The 24813-nt window shown below is 34.5% G+C and overlaps 3 protein-coding genes across 5 annotated transcripts; all 3 read right to left on the reverse strand.

Moving 5' to 3' along the window:
* Positions 1–8066: 8066 nt before the first annotated feature.
* Positions 8067–21862, reverse strand: LOC107917841 (premnaspirodiene oxygenase). Of its 3 annotated transcripts, none has more exons than XM_016847191.2 (5): positions 21726–21862; positions 19051–19159; positions 16564–18979; positions 9746–9780; positions 8067–8521 (listed from the first exon to the last, which is right to left on the reverse strand). In XM_016847191.2, exons 3-5 carry the CDS (start codon positions 17461–17463, stop codon positions 8518–8520), a joined length of 939 nt encoding a protein of 312 aa, XP_016702680.1. In that variant the 5' UTR covers positions 17464–18979; positions 19051–19159; positions 21726–21862; the 3' UTR covers positions 8067–8517. The 3 variants fall into 3 exon arrangements, with proteins under 3 accessions (XP_016702680.1, XP_016702681.1, XP_016702679.1); XM_016847192.1 differs by lacking the exon at positions 8067–8521 and having other exon boundaries at positions 8532–9780; positions 16564–17129; positions 17232–18979; XM_016847190.1 differs by lacking the exon at positions 8067–8521 and having other exon boundaries at positions 8532–9780.
* On the reverse strand, positions 17786–19774 carry LOC107917302 (premnaspirodiene oxygenase). The gene is made up of 6 exons (XM_016846668.1): positions 19722–19774; positions 19051–19326; positions 18803–18979; positions 18631–18751; positions 18178–18352; positions 17786–18021 (listed from the first exon to the last, which is right to left on the reverse strand). The coding sequence occupies exons 1-6, from the start codon at positions 19772–19774 to the stop codon at positions 17786–17788; spliced, it is 1038 nt and encodes a 345-aa protein (XP_016702157.1).
* LOC107917840 (serine acetyltransferase 1, chloroplastic) lies at positions 20699–22108 on the reverse strand. Its single transcript, XM_016847189.2, has one exon. The coding sequence runs from the start codon at positions 22106–22108 to the stop codon at positions 20951–20953; it is 1158 nt and encodes a 385-aa protein (XP_016702678.2). The 3' UTR covers positions 20699–20950.
* Between the last annotated feature and the right edge of the window lie 2705 nt (positions 22109–24813).

Genomic DNA, 24813 nt, shown 5'->3' on the forward strand with positions numbered 1-24813 from the left:
ATGATTATTATCATGAAATATTATGCTTTGTGGATTATTATTTAGTAATATGCAAATTATGTGAGCTACTTGATAAATATGAAATGCTACCAAGTATCAGTTCTGAAATTCTGTGGAAGACGGCAAAGATGTGTGATTAAGGAAAATCCCGTTTGAACCTTGGGAATAGATTAGGATACAAGTGACATGTCACTAGAATATTTGAGTTCCGAACTCGTTGAGTTGAGTCCGAGTTCATGAGATATAACTAGGCATCCGAACTCATTGAGTTGAGTCCGAGTTCACTTATGGATGCGCACACTCGAGCTTGTTGAGTTGAGTCCAAGTTCACTTATAGGTGGGTTACATGGTAGCTTGGCTACACATATATTCCGCAGGCTATTGAGTTTGTCTAGCTGTGGGCATGGCACTTATGTGCATGCATTCCGTGTATTCGATTATATTTCAAGTGTTCAACAGGTAATTTGGTGAAGTATTTGTTGATGATCCCAATGAGATAACCCATTGGTGAGTATGTCTTTGAGTTATGTTACAAGTTGTACAGGTATGTACACTAAACTTATGTGTGATGCCTTGACATGTGATGATCTATGATGTATATAGTATTTGGTGAATATTATGAAAATGACATGATTTGGAATAAGTCCTTGATACTTGATAACATTGAGATTATGGATTTATGCTTATGAACCATAATTATATGTTCTTACCATTATGAATGAAATGATATTGTATGGGTTTGGTGAATAATAGTAATGAATGAGTAAATTTAGCCTTGGCAGTTTTGGGTTACTGCAGTGGTGCAACTTTGGAAATTCACCACAAATTTTGGAAATTGAATTAGGGGCTGAATAAAATATGAGGTTAAATCACAATGAGTCTAGTTTCACATAGAAGAAACAGTATATGCAATCGAAATTTTTATTATGAGATATTTAAATTGTTGTGAGACAGAGTCTGAATGACTTCGTGATCCCCTGTTCCGATTTGAGAAAGTCATTAAAAATTTTATAAAAATAATTATGGGTTTTAATTTATACTATTAAAATCCTTAATGAGTCTATTCTCTAGAAAGATAGATTAGAGCATTATTAAAATTCTTTACTATGAGAAAAATAATTTTTAGTGAAGAGATGTCAGAACTATTGGACAACAAAACAAGGGAAATTTTAATGAATAAACTGTACTAATTGGCTAAACCAAAAATTCTGAAAATTTTATGGGAGAAAGGTATATGAGTCTAGTTTCAAGGAAAATTAACAAAACTTAATTTTGAGTCTTTTAGCTCTAGATATAAATGAATTAGTAACTATAACTCAGTAAAATAGCTTAACCTAAATAAGAGTAAATTGTACGATTATGATGTTTCACTTTAAAAAAAATGTGGGTAATTGCTTATTAACTTCATATGGACTTACTTAGCGTCAAGCTTACCCCTCCTCTCTATTTCTTCAGTTTTGACAGGTCAGCTCGGGGTTGGAGATTGTCAGAGGCAAAATCACACTATCAAGCTCTCATTTTTGGGAGAATTAATTCAAATATTAGAAATATCAAGTGAGTGGCATGTATAGGAAGTTGGTTTGTGATATGTATTATTATTATGACTTTGACCATATGTATCGGTCTGCATTGAGTCATCATATATAATCATGGGATGTGGTCCTTATCCATTATGTTTTGTAAGTTTAATTAATCATGACATGTCCTATGTTTTGACGTGATGATATAGTTAGCTTTATTTGTTATGCATGATTGGTAATACATCAGGTAAGTTAAATGCAGGCCAGTGGATCATGAATTAAATGGAAATGAGTAATTTTTCCTTGAATATGGATGTTTAATGGACAAATTGGTAACTACATTATGATGGTATAAAATGAGAGTAAGATTTAGCATGTCTAGGTCTAGTTAGTGTAAGAATGTATATTATATACAGGATGGTAAGCAAATATGTTTAAAGTGAATAACATGTTATTGCATGATTATGGATGTGTAAGTACTCATTTATGCCACATTATATGTCTTTAAATATGAGTCTATGCATGTGTTCGAAAGTTTTGAATTAAATGAAATTTTATGGCCCGGTTTTCATCCATGTGTATGGTTAAGTCTCGTAATGCCTCGTACCCTGTTCCGCCCTTGGATATGGGTAAGGTATGTTCAATAAATCCCTAATTTTTAAATTCTCTCACTTTAGTCCCTATTACTCAAAACTTATGATTTATTTTACAATTCAATCATTTTCTCAATTCTAACTTGAAATTCTATCAACTTAACCCCTAATTCTTCAATTTATTCAATATGAACAACATCTAAAAATTCACTAACTTCTAAAATTTCAACATAAATCAAGTAATATTTTGTTCTAGGATTCTAAAAACATAAAAAAAATGGATTAAATTGACTTACCAAATTAAGCTTGAACCTTAAACCCTAATTTCTCTTTTTCTTTTCTTTCTCTTTTTCTTTCCCCTTTTTCCTTTTCTGTTTTGTTTTCAATATTTCTTTCTATTTCAGTTTCTATTATTTTATTTATTTTATTTACTTTATTTGTTTATTTTATTATTAAACTATTATAATATAATATAATATAACATATATATTTATACTTAAATACTAAGTAATACTTATTTATTATTTTTTTATACATGAGTATATTATTAGTACATATGAATTCATTTATTACCATACACTTGTTATGGTTTAATTATTAATTTAGTCCCTTCACTTTTCTCCATTCTATAATTCAACTTTCACACTTTATTCAATTTAATCCTTATACCTAATTAACATTAATTCAAACAAATTCACCTAACCAAAAACCTAATTAACTACACTACTAACTTCTTAAATATTTTTAATAAATATTTACGAATCCGTTTCACGAAAAGGGAGACCCAAAAAATGCACTTTCTGATTACCTGACTATCGGGTCATTATAGAGTTTCACAGTGGATAGTTCCTCAAACTTCCTTTTATTTGTTAATAGTTGTTTTAAGAATTTTACATATGTAGGGATCTGCGAAATAGCTTCAACGATAGGTAAGTTGATATGTAATTGTTTAAAAAGTTTAAGAAATTTACCAAATTATTCATCCATGCAGTCTTTCTTCAACTTGGTCGGATACGGGATCGGTGGTTTATATTCTTTATCCACTGGTGTCTAAATTTCTTTGGGTTTTACCCCCTCATCATTTGCCTTATCATTTTCCTGTTGTAGACTCTTTTCGGGTTCAGCCAACACTTTTCCATTCCTTAATGTAATTGCTTTCATGTGCTTTTTTGGGTTAGGTTCGATGTTATTGGGTGAACTACCTTGTTTCCTTTTTTAAACCAATTTAGGAAATCGTTCAACCTGATTTTTTAGCCTAAAAATTGATGCTTGTTGATTTTTTAAAGTTGTCTCGGTGTTTTGAAAACTAGTCTCCGACGCTGAAATAAATTTTGCTAACATCTGTTCAAAATTTTACTTCTTTTCTGGCTGATAAGGTTGTTGTAATCCCGGAAGAAGTTGTGATCCTTGGTTTCCTTGATCACCCCATGCGAAGTTTGGGTGGTTTCTCCAACCTGCATTATAGTTTTTACTATAACAGTTATTTTTGTTCTAGAATTATTACCCATATAATTGATATGCTCATTCTCCGTGCTAGGACCGAAGGGTCAATATTTTAGATTACTTATTCCACCTCCAATTGCATCACATTGTGTTACTTGATTTACCTACATAGAAAGATATAAATCATCAAATTTTCTATTTAATATTTCTACCTGGTTTAATAATATGGTGATCGCATCTAAATTAAAAACACCAGTTGTTTTCATTGATTTCGTGCTCGTGACTTGCCACTGATGATTATTCAATGACATCTCCTCAATAAAATCATAAGCCACTTCGGGTGTTTTATTGTTCAGAGTTCCATTGGCTACTGTGTCGATTAGTTGCCTAGTTGATGGGTTCAAACCATTGTAAAAGGTTTGAACTTGCAGCCATAGGGGTGAACCATGGTGAGGGCACCTTCTCAATAAATCATTATGCATCTCCCATGCATCATATAATGTCTCTAACTTAACATGCACAAAGGAAGAGATGTTGATCCTAAACTTGGCTATCTTAGCCAAAGGGAAGTACTTCAGTAGGAAGTTCTCAGTCATTTGATCCCATGTAGTGTTGGAACCTCATGGTAAAGAGTACAATCACTGCTTAGCTTTATTCCACAATGAGCATGGGAATAATCGTAGGCGAATGGCATCTTCAATGATGCCAGTAATTATGAAAGTATCACAAATTTCCAAAAAGCTGGCCAAATAAATATATGGGTCCTCGTCTTGCAAACCATTGAATTGAACAAACTGTTGAATCATCTGAATAATGTTTTGTGTTACTTCAAAACTATTTGCAGTTATAATAGGTCTCACAATACTCGGTTCAGCCCCAGTTAGAGTGGGCTTCGCATAATCTTACATAGTACGAGGAATGAGAACGGGATCTACAAGATTCGCTGCCACTGCAAGAGGTAACTGATTATTTTGATTACCATCCATCTCCTCAGTAATAAAGAAACCTGCTAGAAGAAAAATTAAAGAAAAATTTGACTGTAAAAATTAAACTAAAGCAACAGTAAAATAAAAAAATGGCTAAATTAATAAAAATAAAGTGTTCCTAATATTTTAGTCCCCGGCAATGGCGCCAAAAACTTGATGGTCACTAAACTAACTATAAACACGACTAAGGCAAGTGCACCTATCAAACAATAGTATAGTTATGGTGAGTAGGGAATATCATATCCACAATGACTAAAAGTACTAGTAATTATCATTTTTCTATTATTTAGCCTACAATTTGAAGTGATTGCTTTTAATCTAAAATTACTAATCTAATTTATCTAAGAACGCAAAGAGAATGAAATAGGAAAATAATCGAAGATAACCAATGAGATAGACAATACCCAGGAAAGAATCCACCTAGACTTCACCTATTATTATGAATATGAATTAAACGATTTATTCACTTGTGTCTTAATCCGTAGAAATCTCTAAATTATGTTAATATCTCTTTCGAGAGTAAGAACAACTGACTCTAGGTTGATTAATTGAAATCTCTTTCTAATTAAAACCTCTATTGTCACATTAACTCTATCTATGGATTCCTCCATTAGATTTGACTCTAATCTAGTAGATTTATGTCGTCTTATTTCTAGGATTACATGCAACTCCACTCAATTATGCTAGATCTACTATTAAACTGGGACTTTTGCTCCACTAAAATAAGCACATTAAACATGAATTAATATCCCAAAAATATTAAAACACGAAATAAGCATACATAATTGAGAACAAGAATCAAGTATTTATCACGTAAAAAAAGAAATTAAATAATAAGATTCATCATAGGTTTCATCCTTCCTAGGTATCTAGGGATTTTAGTTCATAATCCTGAATAAAAACATCTCAAAGTTAGAATAACCACAAGATATAAAGAAACTCAATAAAACTTCGAAAGAAATTAAATGAAGATCTTCGATCTTGAGGGAGATCCACTTCTGAGTTGATTCCTATGGCGTTCTTCGAGTCTTTTCTTTGATCTTCTCTCTTTGTCCCCTTAAGTCTTCTTCTAATTGGTATTTATAGACTTTAGAATGCCCAAAAAGCCTAAAAATTAGATTTTTTTCGTATATCTGGGAAGCAGGTTGTGAAATCGACACGGGCTAGCACATGGGCGTGTGCCAAGCCCGTGTGGCTCACACGGGCGTGTGCCCAGGCCTTGTGGAAATGCCCAGGCCATGTGGATCCTAAAAACGGCTCTTTTTGTCTTATTTTTGCTTGTTTTTCTCTCCTTTCACTCCTCTATGCTCACCTAAACATAGAAATATGAATTTAAAGGATTGGGAGCATCGGATTCACTAATTTACATAATAAATCATCCAAAAATGCATCAAGAATGGGATTAAAAATAAGTTACTTTTATGGCTTATCAACTCATCTTGAAGCCTGGTCTGGTTCTAAGCCTTTTGTGAAACACCTTAGAGGGTTTGGTTCTATTTTTTTAGCTATATACCTGCTAATATGATAACCAAGTTAGATGAAAGGGCTTGGAAAGGAATCTTTGTTCGTTATAGAGTCTTTAATCTGAAAAACAAGAAGATTGTGGTAAGTAAAAATGTCATTTTTTATAAATATTCTTACTAGAGTTGGGAGAATAATGATGTGCAGAAGCACGATTGTAGGTTAATGCCTGAAGAGGCTAATATAACTGATTATGATGAACATGGTGTGACTGGTAATAAATTTGGTGTAGCTAATACAACTGATGCTAAGGTTATCAAAACTAAATCCTTAGTAAATGCGTATGAGAGGTGCAATTTTGTATTTGTTGAACCAGCAAGTTTCGATGAAGCTACAAAGGTACCTGAATAGATTGATGCAATAGAGGCAGAAATTTCTGCAATTGAGAAAAATGATACCTAGTTCTTGACTGATCTACCTAGTGGTAAACATGTTATAAGTGAGAGTGGGTGTATAGGACTAAGTTCAATCCTGATGACACTGTGTTCAAGCATAAGGCTAGATTGGTCGTAAAGGGATATGCACAGATATGTGGAGTTGACTACGATGACACTTTTGCACCAGTTTCTAGATACGATACCATCAATTTACTTATTGTTATTACAAGTCAATTGGGCAGGAATGTGTTTCATTTGGATGTAAAATTAGTTTTCTTGAATAGAGAGCTTGAAGAAGATATCTAGTTTGTCAACCTGAAGGTTTTTTGGTTGTTGCAAATGAATATCAAGTGTATAAGTTTAAAAAGGCTCTTTACGGTCTAAAACAGACACTAAGGGGCTGGTATTGCAGAATTGATTCTTATTTGCAGAAGTTGGGTTTTCAGAGGAGCATTAATGAAGTTACTTTGTATCTTAAGAAAGTTATGAATCCTAACTTGCTTGTTGTTTCTTTTTATTTTGATGATTTGTTGGTAATAAAAGCAATGTTGAAGATGTCACATCCTAAAAACTGGGTTAGAAGAAATTGGGTTAGTGAAACCAAGAGTGGCCACATCATGTTTTTGAGTAAAGGTTGTGGGAATTATGACAAGTGATGTGATCTGGTTTAGTGGTTAAATGTTTTATTGGTGTATGGGAGGTTCTAGGTTTGGTTTCTCCTCTCTAAATTTTTTGCTCTTTTTTGTCCCTATCTTGATCCCTGAACATCCGACTTAAATTTAATTTCCGTGCAAGTTTTAACAAGAATGAGCTTGTTGGTTCAGTGGTAAGGTGTCGGCTTGCCCTTTGGTCTTGTGTTTGAATCCCTACATGTATAAATGGGCATTATTTTTGCTAATATTCATGCGTGTCACCCATCTAGTAGTGTTTGGATTAGATTTGGACTTTAGAAAATTTTGTTTAAGTGAGTGTTAGATTAGTGGGGAAGTAGTTAGTTATGATTTGGATTGTTTAGTGGGGAAGTAGTTAGTTATAATTTGGATTGTATTTTTATTATTTATTTTAATTGTATTTAATTTTTTCCTAAAATTTTCTCTTAATTCTACTCTCACGTCTCTCACTCCCCTTCTTGGTCTATTCCATTTGATTTTCTTCTTTTTTATTTCAATTAATTTCTTTGCTTGTTTTTCTTCTTGTTAAACTTCTATCCTCTTGTGCTACCTTTCTCCAATTTGCTTCTTGTCTATGGCTTACTTTTTTCTTCTTCTTCTTCTTTTGATTCAAATCTTGCGTAGGTATGGTGTGAATTATTTGCTTGGAACTCTCTTGGGTATTCCAATCTTGGTTAAGTAAGAGAATAATTTTTCTATTGTTACTATTGTAATTTTTAGTTGTTGAGTTCAATCGATATGAGTGATTTTTGCATTGGGTTTTTAGTTTTAATTATTTCGATGTCCTTCTAGAAGAAGATTGAGGGGCGTTTGGCATTTTTCCAAAAATTTAGTCATTGGTTTATTACTAATTTCTCTTGGGTAAGAGTTCTAATGTCTTTTAAGAGATGAATGAGGGCGTATATGTCGAAATCTTGATTTAATTTTCGTGTGTTGTTTTTAGGTTATGGAAATCTCGTGGTTGAATTCGTATAATAAAATATCTAGGTGTGTAACGAAAAACTCAAAAAACAACGAACAACGTAAAGCCAAAAATCATTTTATCGACGTCACACGGCCGTGTGACAGACTGTGTAGGTCAAACGGCCTTGTAGCAGACCATGTGGCTGATAAATAGGAATTCAATTTTCAAAAGTTAAGTATCAAACAATTTTGCACTGGATATTTTTAGAGTTTTTATGTTTTGAAAATTGAATTCCTATTTGTCAAATTCGTATGATTTTGCAGTTTTACGTTTAAGAACACCCAAAAACCATCGACCAGATCAAAAATCCAAAAACAAAACAAAATCCGAAAACTTAGTCCAAAAATCAAAAGTCCAGAAATCTTAATTAAAATAATTCGAACCATCTTATGTGGAAAACCAATCCGAGCTCTAGCACACTGTCCAATCCTAAACTTGCTGATTACCTGAGAGAATAACAAACAAATAGTGAGCTCTACGAGCTCAGTGTGTAACACATTCCAAGCAACAAATCAAATATACATAAATAAACATATACATTTTCATATACAGATTCAAACATATTCTCATATACAAATTCAAATGTATTTTCATAATCAGATACAAATGCGTATTCAGATTCAGATACAAATACAGACACAGATCATACCCCCATCCACTACACACCAGCTCTATCCAACCTATCATATCAATTAGGACTACAAGAGTCCATCCATCCAATCACACTGGGTCATGGTGGTATGCCACTTAAAAAGGTGCAGATGAGCTACCAAATAGATATTACCGTTTAACCACTGAAATTACAATAATACTGTCAAAATACACTTCCTCCATCCATACCAAGCTCATCCCGATGCACATGCACAAATAAACTATCCCGATGCACATGCATAACTAAACTAACACATATATTCCATAAACAAATGTCATGCATAATTTTCATACGTAATCATGTTTTTGAAGTTATCATAACACGCGTACATATATTTTTCACATACTTTACCTATATAGCATACAAACACATATCAACAGATGTTACATTTCAAGTCTTATTTAAGCCAAACGGACCCCACGAAAGATTTAATTACGAGTTTTGAAGTCAAACGGGCCTAAGTGAGAATTTCCAAAAAAATGGTCCCACACGGCCGTAAGACCCACAGAACCTAACCAGCCCAGTTTGTATGGCCCACACGGCCTAACATGCCTATGTGACCTACACAAGCCGCCACATGGCCGACCACACGACCGTGTGACATCAACAGAATGGTTTTCAACTTTAAGTCGTTCGTTGTTTTTCGGGTTTTTCGTTACACACTTGAATATTTTCTAATATGAATTCAACCACAAGATTTTCAGAACCTAAAAATAGCATTTTCACAAGTAATTTTAGTAACAACACACGAAAATATATCAAGATTCCGATCACATATGCCCTGGTTTAGCTTTCAAAAGACATTAGAACACTTATCCAAAAGAAATTAGCAATAAATCGATAACTAAATTGCTGGAAGAACACCAAACGCCCCTCAACCTTCTCCTAGAAACACATTGAAATAATTAAAACTAAAAACCCAATGCAAAAATCACTCATATTCGTCGAACTCAACAACCAAAAATTATCATAGTAATAATAAAAAAATTATTCTCTTACCCAACCAAGATTGGAATACCTGAGAGAGTTATGAGCAAAGAATTTACACCACGCCTACACAAGATTTGAATCAAAAGGAAAAAAAAAGTAAGCTAAAGACAAAAAGTAATTTGGTGAAAGGTAGAACAAAAGGACAAAAGTTTAACAGGAATAAAAACAAAGCAAAGAAATTAATTGAAAAAAAAAAGAAAATCAAATGGAAAAAACCAAGAAAGGGAGTGAGAGACATGATAATAGAATTAAGAGAAAATTTTGGGAAAAATAAAATAAAATAAATAATAAAAATACAATCCAAATCATAACTAACTACTTCCCCACTAATCTAACCCTCACCCAAATAGAATTTTCTAAAGTCCAAATCTAATCCAAATACCACTAGATGGGCGACACACATGAATATTAGCAAAAATAATACCCATTTGCATGGATTCGAACACAAAACCAAAAAGTAAGTTAATAATTTACCATTGAACCAGCAAGCTCATTCTCACTAAAACTTGTGCGAAAATTAAATTTAAGTTAAATGTTTAGAGATAAAGATAGGGACAAAAAATAGCAAAAAATTCAGAGAGAATGAATCAAACCCAGAACCTCCCACACACCACACAACATTTAACCATTGAACCAGATCATTTCACTTGTCATGATTCCCACAACCTTTACTCAAAAATATGACGTGGCCACTCTTGGTTTCATTTACGAAATTTCTTCTAACTCGATTTTTGAAATGTGACAACTTTCCCTTCCTCAAAGTAATTTCGTCCTCGAAATTTTCACTGCCACACCACTCAATTAACCATAAAATTTGAATTTCCTTATTCCCAACTAGCCACCACACTATCGCTGCACAACTCTAATTCCCATGCAAACCGATCCAAACAATATTTCTAATGAAATTCTTATTCACTAACTCAGATCCTCTATAAAAAAATTTACAGAAATATCACTAATTTTTTCGCAATCCTAAAGTCTCAAAAACTCTAATAACAATCAAACACTTGAGTACAACCAAACACCTAGTTAATGCAGGGTACAACTGACATAGATCGCAAATGTCATGATCCTCTCGACGCCTAGTAGCACTAATCAGTCTTCGATTCCCTCTTTGAGACGAAGCTTGCATCCGACTAAGAGAATGTCATGGACAATCCCTAACACTATGCTCAATGGATCCACATCTAAAACACACCCTCATTTCCCTCCAACACTTGCTTGGATGACGCCTACCACTGAAAGCACAAATCAGAACTTAACCTACACTCACAATTTTCTCAACCGACTAAGGTCTAACTATTCTGACTCATTTCCTAGGTCACGGATTTAAGCCAACAGAACCAAAACTCCTCTTATTCCGCACTTATTCCTTTCCTTTTCCTTGATTTCTAAGCGATTAATCTTTTCCGCTAACTTAGTCTCATTCGACCAAAGTCGCTCAGTCACAGACCCTCAACTCACAGATACAGATTGGGCCCCAACGACCCTATGTAAATATCTTGGAAACTCTTGGGACATAACATCGTCCTTTGTTTCCTGATTACTAGCATCAGAACTGAACGTCTCTACATTATTGCTAATTTCTAGAGTGGGCATACTACTCTGAGAAGAGGACTCAGCGTGAATCACTTGACAACATTCACCACATCCTCACACACCGCGACTACAGATATTGTGTAAATTCATTTTACTTCTCTTCAGTTCAAAAGTCTAAAGTTTAACTTAGGTTTTTAAAAATCCTAAGTCTAATGTTTTGCAGAAGTGCTTAGTTATCTTAAAGTAGAGAATGTTTTATTCAATAATCCCTAAAGTTCATCAGTTTAACTAAAGTATGAATAACCAAAGTACAACTAACTTACTTGGATCGGCATCGAAGTTTCGAATTCACATTTTCAGAATTTTAGTAATTTTTTTCATAAATTCACTCACATTATATTTCCAAAAAAAGAAATTAAAAATCAGAAATTTCAAAACACATTATGCATAAAATTTTTAAACCCAGAAACCATAGCCCGAGTTATGCAACCTGACTTTGATACCACTAAATGTAACACCCAAACTTGACTTAGACGTTATGGTCGAATATGGAGAAGTCACATCAACTCGTTTGAAAAACTAAAATCTTGCTTAGAAACTGTGTGATCTAAAATCTTAATTTAGCTAAACTCATATGAGTTTCAGAAAATTCTCAAGTTTGAAAACACCTATTTCACTGCATGATCTTTAAACATTTACTTATAAAAACAACGAAAACTTTTAGAAATTTCACTTTAGCTTTAGTAATCACGTGATTTAAAAATATTAATTTTTGAAAAAACTCCTATATTGTTATTTAGAAAAACTCATGCGCGAAACTTACTAGCTACTTTCTTGGGATGGAAATTAATCAAAGGAAAATTGGTATCTTCATCTCACAACATAAGTACGTCTTAAATGTTCTAAAGAAATTTAAGCTGAAATTTTGCAGAGTTGACTCACCAATGCCTCTAAACTTGAAGTTTTCAAAAAATGATGGTGAGAAATTTTGTGATCTTTCTATTTACAGAAGCATAGTTGGAAGTTTACTTTAATGTTCCCTACAACATTGTTTTCAAGGTTTATGAGTTCACCTCCTGATGTTCATTTGGGAGTTGCCAAGAGGGTTCGTAGGTATGTGAAGGGCACAACAAGTGAAAGGCTGAATTATTAAAGGGTAGGAAGTCTGAAGTTGACTGGGTACTCTAACAGAGATTAGACAGGGAGTTTGGATGACATGAAGAGTACATCCGGGTATGTTTTTGACTTTCGCTTAGGTGCAATCTGTTGGAGTTCCAAGAAGCAACAAGTTGTGGGTCAATCAACTACAGAAGCAGAACATATTGTTGTTGTTGCTGCTGCTGCTGCAAACCAAGGAATTTGGTTGAGAAATTTGCTTTCTGGTCTTGGTTTTGAGCAAGAAAGTGTCACTGTTCTTTTGTGTCACATTAAGTCAACTATTGCCATTGCTAAAAACCCAGTTCAGCATGGTAGAACAAAGCACATCAATGTGAAGTTTCATGCTATTCGTGTGATGCTAATCAAGATGGAATTTTGTTTTCTGAGTTTGATATCAAATATATGTTTTGTGTGCCAATTGCTTTAGGCCTTCAATAGTAACTGGTACTTGTTTTAAGTTTAGTTTTTCTGCTGTAAGATCAGTAGTATTTTGAGTTTAGTTTCTTTTACTTTATGTTTTTTAAAAGAACGTGTGTGTGTGTGAAGGTGAACAGACAGTTTCTCTATTATTCTCAAAAATTTTGTTTTTCTTCTCTCCTCTTATCTTCCTCTCTTTGTAACAAAAACTACACCAACAATCTCTTGGCCGTGTTTCTTAATGTTTTATGTGGTAGAGGGACAGCAGCAAGGTGGTGCAGGCCTCCTATGACAGGCAACTTCCATGGCCGTGGTGGTAGATTTGGAGTCAAGTTGTTGGCTCTGAATCTCTTCCCTAGTTTCACCAGCATCAAAACAAAGATAATGAATGTAAAGAGTATAGGAGAGGAGAAGAATTGGTGCTCCATGAATTTAGAGTACTGAAGAGAACTATGGCGTTTGTCACTGAAGTTCCATTTCCATCCACTTTTCAAATACTTCTTAATTAGGTCATTTGTGTTGTTTAAGCCAAAGTAGAAGCTAAAACTCTGAGACCAAATTAGTTTCGATTTAGGCTATTTTCAAGAAAAACATTCTGTCAGTGCATAGATCTAGATCAGAGAACATGTGATTGGGAAATGAGCTTATTGATGTCACCGGCACATCATGATAGAATGTCTTATGTCTTTGACTACTTTTCACAATTGCCTGTTGGAAGGTACTAGCCTTTCTACACTTGCATACTCCCCCAACCTCACACTTGGTACTGCTATACATCCCTTTCCCTTAAAATTACTGCAGATTTTTCTTTTCTGGCTTTTCATATCCATATTTTAGCCAAAACACAAAGCTACTTTTACAATTCATTTTCCATAAAGAACAAATAAGAGCTTGTTTATTGTTGATACTGTAAAGTTGTTTGCTCAAACAGCGTAATTAGGATTTCCATATTGTATTTATAAGTTGAAAAAAAACACTTCCCAATATTTGGAACTTTGAGGGGTGTTGTGCTAAATATAAATTCCAGGCCATAGTTAACAATCTCCATACTAATGAAGAGGACCAAGAGAATGTTTCAACTCAAACAATGGAGTTCCCTGTCAGCTAAATAACATTAGACTTGACTAATCTTTTTAACATGGAGCAATCACAGGGTACAATTAAAGTGAACATATTTAAACACAAATTAAGAATAGGAAACAACTGCTGCCAAGTGAAATGTGATTCGACAGTCTTCTCACTGACTTTTAAAAAGAAGGTCTCTTTGTATTCAAACTACTGAATGGATGGTGCTGGGTGGTAAGGAGTGGGAATCAGGTACAGATCTCGTTTTCTTCTAACAGTAACACCGAAGGCATCAGTCATGTCTAGATCCTCAGTTTTCATTCCATTAGGGAGTTTCCAATCAAAATGGTACAGTAGTTGTGCAAGGGAAAGCTCTACGACAGCCATACCATATGACATTCCAGGACACATCCTCCTTCCAGCACCAAAGGGAATAAATTCGAAGTTAGCCCCTTTATAGTCAACTGAACAATTGATGAATCTCTCTGGATTGAACCTCTCGGCTTCATTCCAGTAGTTGGAATCTCTTCCAATGGCCCATGCATTGACAATCACTTTGGTCTTGGCTGGTATCTCGTATCCATTAATTTCACATCTCTCAGTATTTTCTCTTTGAAGTAGCATAGGTACAGGAGGGTGTAATCTTAGAGTTTCTTTGATAACCAACTTCAAGTACTTTAATTCATGAAGGTCTGATTCATTGACATCCCCTGTTATGTCATAGACTTGCCTCACCTCAACTTAGTTGAAGTACAAAACATGTTTGTTTTAGTAATTGAAGAAAGTGAGGTCTCATGTATGTTGGGCAAGGAATTAGACCTTGAGTTATGTTGGAAATTGGCCATCCATGCTGCTGTTATGTTTTTGTTGAGTGCATACGGCTTGTATGCATGCTGCATGCTGCAGCAACATGTTGACTGTTGTAGTTGCAATTTAGTTTAGTTTGGTTGAAAATGAACTTAGTTATTGATGTTTTGATGGGTTTAGGTGATGATTGAGCTGATAATTCAGCTTATTGATGTGTACAAGTAATGCTTAGCAAGTCCCTAGGCTACTAAGTGGGAGTAGGTAGTATTTGGTAATGTGTTTTATCTATAAATGTATTGTTTTTCTAATTGAATGAATGAGCTAAATGAGCTGAAGCCATAGCTCCCTTGCTGCACATTTGTGAGCAAGTAAAAATACTGTCTTGTTCTGTCCTGTATTTCTTCCTCTGCTCCGTTCCTCTGCTGTCAAAAATCCCCAACAATAGCTAAAAGCTTGAACTTCAAGCATTTTTCCTTCATATTTTATCCGGGTATAATACGTTGCTGCTGGTGCTCTGTTTGAAATTCTTACTTTACCCGGTTAAAGTGTGTCAAAAACCCAACAATTGGTATCTAGAGCTGCATTCTTAAGGGACCTGTTCTAGCAAACTTAAAAAAAAAAACGATGGCTTCATCAAGCTTCTCACCAGCTGCACCACCAATCTCCAATGGAGAAGGCTATTACATATGGGTGGTTAAAATGAAGACACCAAAACAAGCCTGGGATAGACTGAAGGAGGAGTTTCAAGGAAAGAATGTGAGCTTTCCAATGTGCAAGCTGCAAGCTTAGCAAGAAGTGATAGTTGCGAGCCTATTGAAGACACCAACTAAAGACAGTAAGCCAAAGTGCGAGCCTGTCAAAGGTGTATGGTTGCAAGCAGCAAAGTTGAAGACACCTGTTGAAGACAGTAAGCAAAAAAGCGAGCCTGTCAAAGGTGTATAGTTGCGAGCAGCAAAATGCAAGCCCGAGTGGGTGCAAGCCAAAAATGGCAGATTGAAGGCAAGCAAACTATACTTGCAAGTTGTTTATGCAAGAAGAAGCAGGACTGTAATAGGGAACAAGGCAAGATGTGTTGTCAACCAAGGCTGTGAAGGAGGAGAAGACTCCATTTGCCAAGGTTGAAAATGAAGTGCTTGTGCAGGGTCAGCTTGAAAGAAAGCATCTAAGGACTGCCAAGTTCAAAAACTTGATGAATGAATGACATTTGCAGCATGGAGTCCAAGGAGGAGTGTTGGAAATTGGCCATCCATGCTACTGTTATGTTTTTGTTGAGTGCATACGGCTTGTATGCATGCTGCATGCTGCAGCAACATGTTGACTGTTGTAGTTGCAATTTAGTTTAGTTTGGTTGAAAATGAACTTAGTTATTGATGTTTTGATGGGTTTAGGTGATGATTGAGCTGATAATTCAGCTTATTGATGTGTACAAGTAATGCTTAGCAAGTCCCTAGGCTACTAAGTGGGAGTAGGTAGTATTTGGTAATGTGTTTTATCTATAAATGTATTGTTTTTCTAATTGAATGAATGAGCTAAACGAGCTGAAGCCATAGCTCCCTTGCTGCACATTTGTGAGCAAGTAAAAATACTGCCTTGTTCTGTCCTGTATTTCTTCCTCTGCTCCGTTCCTCTGTTGTAAAAAATCCCCAACAATAGCTAAAAGCTTGAACTTCAAGCATTTTTCCTTCATATTTTATCCGGGTATAATACGTTGTTGCTGGTGCTCTGTTTGAAATTCTTATTTTACCCGGTTAAAGTGTGTCAAAAACCCAACAAGTTATTTGATCTTTGAGCAAGTTAAATTTATAGGAGTATACAAACATGTATATAAACAAGCAAGACATGAGACATCAAACTACTAACCAGGATAACAGCTTTGATGTTGTCAGTTGTTAAGGGAAATTCAAGGCCTCCGTGACCCTGGAGATTCAAAAGAACATCAAGTAGATCATCTGGTTTTTCATCACTGTTTTCCAGATTTGCATTGCTAGCTCTATGTTCTTCAATGATGCTTTCAAGCATCGAGTCTAGATCATGATGAAACCTCTCAAGTTTGGCTCTCATCCCACTGATCACATGAAGCAATTTGATGGAAGGAAATAGATCAGCCATACTAAAACCGGCTAATGATTCCACAAATTTCTTCACAAATGAAATGAATGCTTTGTGTTGGTTGCATCTTCCAGCGAAAGCAGTCCTTAAAGTGATGTTATATGATAAGTTGCATAACATTTCTCCAAGGTTGATTTCCAGTCCTGTATTAGAATAGATGGATCTAATTAAACTTGATACATTCTCTTCTCTGATTGATCGGAATGATTGTACACGTTTTGTACTTAACAGCTCCAATGTGCAAACCGTTCGAAGTTGCCTCCAATAGCCCCCATATGGTGCAAAAGCAATATCTGAAGAATTATATAAAATCATTTCTGCAGCAAAGAGAAAAGGCCTGTTAGCAAAATTGATATCATGTGTTATCATCACTTCTTTAGCAGCCTCTGGAGAAGAAACAACAATGTGTGATAATTCACCAAGTTGTAGCTGCATGACGGAACCGTGTCTTTTGGCTAATTCCATCAAGCGTCGATGGGGAAGAGCAAAGATCAAAAGATGCAAGTGACCTATAATTGGTAGTTTCCATGGTGAAGGAGGTAGATTTTTGGGTGTCTCCTTTATTTTGGATCTCATCCATAACTTAAGAACCATGAAAATGAACACAAAGAAGGTGAAGGACAAAGGGAGCAACTTATCCATGGTAAACATATGCAAGACTAAAGGATAAACTGTTCATGAATTGATGAGAAAATTTCGTTTATTTTTTTAGTTTATGCAGGTTTCTGATCTTGAAACATGCTTGCCTGTCAAAACTGACTCCGGGTATGGGTGCTTTAAACAAACTTATCCTTCGTCACCAGAACATGACAAAATTGAATAATTTTGTTGCTATAGTATTGGGAATATAATAGAATTTTGAACCCAAATATTGGGAATAGGAAGCAACAGCTGCCATGTGAAATGGGATTTCACAATCTTCACACTGGTTTTACAAAGAGATCATCCCTGATATTTATGTATATATTTCTAACTACTGAACACATAGCGGGTGGTAAGGAATGGGAATCAAGTACATATCACTTTTTCTTCTAACAGAAGCACCAAAAGCCTCAGTCATGTCTAGATCCTCATTTTCCAGTCCATTAGGGAGTCTCGAGAACAGCCATACCGTAAATTGAGATGCCAAGACAGATTCTCCTTCCAGCACCAAAGGAAATAAATTCGAAGTTAGCCCCTTTGTAGTCAACTGAACTACTGATGAATTTGCTTTCAAAAAAAAAAAACAACTATTGATGAATCTCTCTGGATTGAACCTCTCGGCTTCATTCCAGTAGTTGGAATCTCTTCCAATGGTTCATGCATTAAAAACCAATTTGGTCTTGGCTGGTATCTCATATCCATTAATTTCACATCTCTCCATACTTTCTCTTGGAAGTAGCAAAGGTGGAGGAGGGTGTAATCTTAGAGTTTCCTTTATAACTAACTTCAAGTACGTCAATTCATGAAGGTCTGACTCGCTGACATCCCCTGTTCTATCATAGGCTTGCCTCACCTCGGCTTGTTCTTTTTCAAGGATTCTAGGATTTTTCATCATTTCCTACATCACCCATTCAGCTATAGTTGGAGATGTCTCAGTTCCACCAATGAGAATGTCCTGAAAAGTTCTACTTGCAGTACAAAACATTTTTTTACAGTTTTCAAGCAACTAAAGAAAGCAAGGTCTCATATATTTGAACACTAAATAAATGTTCCTTTCCAAAGATATCAATCTGAAGCTTGAAGTTATCTGATCTTTGAGCATGTTAAATTTATAGGACCATATAAACACATAAAAACATGCAAGATATGGGACATCAAATTACTAAACAGGATAACAGCTTTGACGTTGTCAGTTGTTAAGGGAAATTCAAGGCCTCCATGATCCTGAAGATTCAAAAGAGCACTAACTTGATCATCTATTTCATCATCACTTTTCTTCGGATGCGCATTTCTATCTCTATGTTATTCAATGATGCTTTCAAGCATCACGTCTAAATCATGGTGAAACCTCTCAAATTTAGCTCCCATTCCACTGATCACATGAAGCAATTTGATGGAAGGAAACAGATCAGCAATACTAAAACCAGCTGCAGCTTCCACAAGTTTCCTCAGAATTGAAATGAATGCTTCGTGTTGCTTGCATCTTCCGGAAAAACCCGTCCTTATAGTGATGCTATATGATAAGCTGCAAAACAATTCTCCACTGTTGATTTCCAGTCCAGTATTAGAATAGATGGATCTAATTAAACTTGATACCTGCTTTCCTCTGATCGGAATGATTGTACACATTTCGTACTTAACAGCTCCAATGTGCAAACCTTTCGAAGCTGCCTCCAATAGCCTCCATATGATGCAAAAGCAATATCTGAAAAATGGTACATTATGATTTCAGCATCTAGGAGAAAGGGCCTGTTAGCAAAATTGATGTCATGTGTTTTCTTCACTTCTCTAGCAGCCTCTGGAGAAGAAAGAACAATATGTGATAATTCACCAAGTTTAGGTGCATCAAGGAACCATGTCTTTTGGCTAATTCTGTCAAGCGGTGATGGGGAAGAGAGAAAATTAAAAAGTGAAAGTGCCCTATAAAAGGTAGCTTCTATGCTGCAGGGGTAGATTTTTGGGTGAGTCCTTTATTTTGGATCTCATCCATAGCTCGAACACCATGAAAATGAACACAAGGAAGGTGAAGGACAGTGGGAGCAAGTATCCATTGTAAAACTACACAAGACTAAAGGGAAAACTGTGCAGGTATTGCTGAAAAATTTTCATTTCTTCTTAATTTATGCAGGTTTTGCAGGTCTTGATACCTCCTGCTTGCCTGTCAAAATTGACATTTCTGTATGGATGCATTTAATAAACTTAACCTTTCTGACCAGCACATGGAAAATTTTAACTTCTTTTATGGCTATAATCTTGGAATATCTTACCGAAAAACATCAATGGAGTAAACAGGCATAGCCATGTAGAATCCTATCAACATCTTCACGTGCCTTAGTTAATGGAACTTGATTTAAATATTTGTAGCAGAGATTTATAATGATATACAGAATCTCTATCAGCCTAGATACTTGAACTCCTTTATGCTAAGAAAACTACCCTAAAGAAACTAGAATCTAATCTTGGGGACAATACAGTTTTCTTTCAATAAGATTGGAGATAGGTATTAAAAAATAAATAAATAAAAGAGAGAAAAATACATCACGCAGAAACAACCATATAGGACAATACTCAACCTCTAAAATGAAGGAGAAACTCATTTTCGAGTAAAGATTTTCCAAGTGAGGCATTGAACATAAAATCCCATCTATAAACAATCGAATAGTAAAAACTCAACAGCTCAGAATTAAGCACTATTCTAGTGCAATCCTTACAGCACTAGATAATGACAAAATAGAACCTTTTTCTATTCTGAACAATAAAGAAACCTCTTTGGCTTATGCTACAAAGTGTAGCATCATTTGGATCATAACATCTACGCATTTGCCACCCAGTACCAACAGAATAAATGGACATAAAGATATGCCATCATAACTTTTATCATCCTTCTTCTAATCCTACCCTGCCTCTGCACTGTGTAGTAATGTCACTCTCTAAGTACCTCATTTTCTGGTCATACTTTCCTAAAAAATCTATGTAAAATAGTTTTTTCCGTGACTCGTGCAGGACTTGTGTCAACTGAAAACTTGAACTAAGGTATGTTCAATCGACTCATTGGAAACTAGTTAAGGCTTTGATCCAAAAGGATACAACACTAACCATTCTTTTTAAATATCAATACTATATTTAAAACTAAACTTTATTGGTTACTCAGCTATTAAAACAAAACAGAGCTCTCATGTCCCCTGAAAAAGGAAATAGCAAGACTCTGAATCCATACCTGTTGAAAAAACATGGATCATAAATATGAAAAAGTACTACTGCAATGCATTCTGGCAATAATGGAAATCATAATTCCCACAAAAGCACGTGTTATATTGTACTTACAACAAAGCGGCCAATACAATAACATATTACAAGCGGCCAACACAAAAAAGTGTAGCATCATTTGGATCATAACTTCTATCCATTCGCCCTTATAACACAAATAAAAGTCTGCAAAGTCCAAACCAAAGAGGCTAAAATTCCAAAACTTAGGAAAGTAAAATTAGTAGTCCCTCTAAATGACATAATCAGACCACTCAGCAATGTGTGAAGTATGATCCATGGTAAAACTTGGAATCTTGTCAAGCTTTATAGGGTTCTCCCTCCCTCCTACCAATCTAGCCGGATTCCCCACCGCAGTAGTCCTTGGAGGCACGTCCTTTAACACCACCGAACCAGCACCTATCTTAGCTCCATCACCAATCTTAATATTCCCTAAAATACAAGTACCGGCACCAATCAGAACCCCATCTCCAACCTTTGGATGTCTACCACCAGAAGCCTTACCAGTTCCTCCTAATGTTACATTATGTAAAATTGACACATTGTTTCCAATCACTGCTGTCTCTCCAACAATAACTCCAGTAGCATGATCAAACAATATCCCACTCCCAATCTTGGCTCCAGGATGAATATCCACATCAAAAACCTGAGACACCCTATTTTGTATCAGCAAGGCCAAAACTTTCCTCCCTTGACACCATAAATTATGGGCTACCCTATGTGATTGACATGCTAGGAACCCTTTAAAATTCAAAAAGCAATGTACATAACTTATACATGCAGGGTCTCTTTCTTTAGCAGCTTTCAAATCTTCCTTAATAGCTATCATGATTCCTTGATCTTCCACAAGCACGGCCATGATAATATCAAATAAAGTACTGCTAGGAAGACTTGGATTGCCTAATTTGATAGACAAATGATTGGCTAAAGCACTTTCAAATGAATTATGAGAAAAGATTGAGCTATAATAATAATTGGATAAGATGGGTTCTTGCTCAGCATCTAACCTTGCTTCTTCTTTCATTTTCAGCCATAAAGCACCAACCTCTTCTTTTTCTTCTAAAGAAAAATCAACAGATTTTCTTGTAGGGATGGTTTTTGTGTGGTTTTTATTCAAGGGTACGCTCGAAACATTATTTGGGAAAGTGGATCTGCAGAAACTTCCATACTTGTAAAGAACTTCATCAGGTTGAGAAATGTTTGGACGTTGGGAAAGTTGGGAAGAGTCTGTTGTTCTTGAGATGTCAATGCAAGCAGCCATGGATTGCGAAAACTTGTGAGAATAATGGGTTGATGGGAAAATTGAAGGAGAAAAGTGTGGATGAGAGAAAGGAGGAGAATTGTTATATAAAGGGAGAGGCAAAGGTCGAGATGTCCCAAGAATTTTCATGGAAACTGGGATTTCCTCAGAAATTTGGCTTTGGTCTGTAAATTATTTATAGAAGAGAAAGAGGCTAAGAGAAAAATATATACTATAAAATATTTTATAAATAAAATATTCGTGTGGTTGCGCCGGGAATTTTGGCCTTTGCTGCACATTATTTGATAAGAGCGATCAAACTACAATTTTGCTTCTTTTTATCTCAAAAAATAAATAATATATATATTATATATATGATTTATACTAGAATTGGTGATATTTTCATTGCTTTGAGTTGAATTTTTTAAGCTAAATCCTTTTTTAAAATTAGTCAAATGTAAAATGATATTACTTATAATATTTTTCAATAGTATTAACCTAGCTAATTAGAAACCAAAACTGAAATTAGGATTACTCGAATTTCTTTAAAAAAGATAAAATTATACTTTAATCTTTTAAAAATGATAAAAAAATTGATTTAATCATTTAAAAATTATAAAGATATAAACTATTAAAATAATAAAATTATATTTTTACTATCGTAAATATTACAATTTAATTTTGACTCTTAAAAAATTTTCTTGTTTTACCCCAATTAACAATTAGATAAATTACCTATTTTTATAGTGAAATTTTATAATCCCTCAATACATTGGCACGTATATTTAAAAAATAAAACTAACTTTTATACAAATAAATCAAATATCAATCTTCAAATTTACTTGTAAAATATACAATTTTTTTTTAAATCCACTAAAAATTGAATATGAAAAAGATGAGGATGGAATCCACTTGATCCAAATGTGGTGTAGCATTGTCCTGATCCACCTCTGGTGTCAAATCGTGGTCCTACCTTTACTTGTTACAATTTTTTCTTTTCTTTTCTTTAGTAATGATAAATAATTTAAATGTCTAATTTTTGAATGGTATCAACTTTCATATTTAAATTTGAAGAGCTTTTTTCTAATACCTTTTGATACAATAAAAATATCCATTTTTGCTATTCTATCTTTTATTTGCTTTTATGTTTTCTTGAGTGTTATCAATCCAATTGAGTATTAAGATAATTTAGGGTGATCTAAAAAATTTCTACACATTATGGATGACTATCATCTTCATAGATTTGTATTAGATTTATTTGGCATGTCAAGCAATTGACCAATTGTCTTAAACATAGGCTACAAGTTGTATTGATAAAAAAAATGGTAATTTTTCTGCATTTAAGATTTACACGAAACAATTTACAACCTACGATAAACTATGTATATATGTCAAGACAAGATTTAATATATCGTATTCAACGTACAATTTCGCAACATCAGAGGAAAAACATGAAAGCAAAAGCCCAACCTTTCGAAGGAGGTCAAGACATAGGAGGGAGAAATTTATGACTGCATCATGGCATAAGTGTTCCTATCAATAAAGCTATTGGAGCTAGGGGAAATGGTTATGGTCGAGGCAAATGTGGAGCTCAATGTCGAGGTCGAGGTAAAGATGTTCCTACCGAAGACGCCTTGGCTTTCATATCTGATGAACCTGACGAAGGATTAGACTTTGCAGAAATAGAGATCAATCCTGGATTTACCTAAATAATAGATGGAGATCAAATGCATTGATCATAAACGTAATGATTTTTTTGTTATTCTGTTGTATTACTTAAACTAAATAATTTTATGTATTTTTGTTATGGATTTACTTGAATTTAGTTCCCATAATTCATTTTGATTCATTTGCTTTCAATTTTAGTAAAACGCTAGAGAACCATTAAGGCACAAAATGGATTTATTATGATATGAATATCAAGCATCCAACTTAGGAAAAGATCCATTCCCAATAATTGATTCAAGCGACTAATATAAATGCCTATGCATGATTCTTGTATTGTCCATACCACTTTGCTTAAAAATGCTAGAGCATAGGTGTATGGAAACCTTAACCTATTTCCTTAATCTCAACATTTGATTGCTCACTGATATTTGTTGATCCCAACAATCATTGCCCACCAAAAGCTATAATATGTTGCCTATTTAGCTAAGCGACTAGGTATTATTATTCTTGAAAGTGAGCAACTTTTGTGAAATTGCTCCCATGGTAGAATAAACCCACAAAAAATTATTGGTTTGTAAAAAAACCTTATCCTATTTCTCTAAACCTTAAAGTGATTAAAGGTGTAAAGTAATGGTACATTGTAGTTAGTAATTTTTTTTCACTCGGCAATAATTTCAAAGTACTAATAACCCTTAACCCATTTCCCTACATTGTAAACACTAACATTTGTAATGAATCTATAATGAATAAGCATGTGTAGGATATTTATAGGATACACTTATGGATAAACTCGCCAACCATGAGTGGTGACCTAGTATGTCACACCCCAAGTTTGGCGGATCTAAGATTTTGGCTTACAATGGAAAAATAATTTGTTTGGCGAAGTGTAATCCGCCTATATATTTCTTTTAGCACATAAGCGTGGGCATATAGTAATCGTCATGTGAGTAAATGTAGATTTTTATTTTAGATTATTATGTTATTTAAAGAGAAATATTTGCTCAAGTGAAAAGGTAATCACGATATGGGTTAACACCAAAGATACAGTACGCCTTGTTTGTTTGAAGTACTGTGCTAGTTAGGTTGTAAAGTAATCTGGTTAGGAACCAACTGGATAGACTAGTTTGATATCTATAATACAAAATTCTCATTTATGTTTCTCTCTAAAACTATGTGCTATTAAGAAG

This window comes from Gossypium hirsutum, chromosome A01 (assembly GCF_007990345.1).
Source record: "Gossypium hirsutum isolate 1008001.06 chromosome A01, Gossypium_hirsutum_v2.1, whole genome shotgun sequence".
Classification (NCBI taxonomy): Eukaryota; Viridiplantae; Streptophyta; class Magnoliopsida; order Malvales; family Malvaceae; genus Gossypium; species Gossypium hirsutum.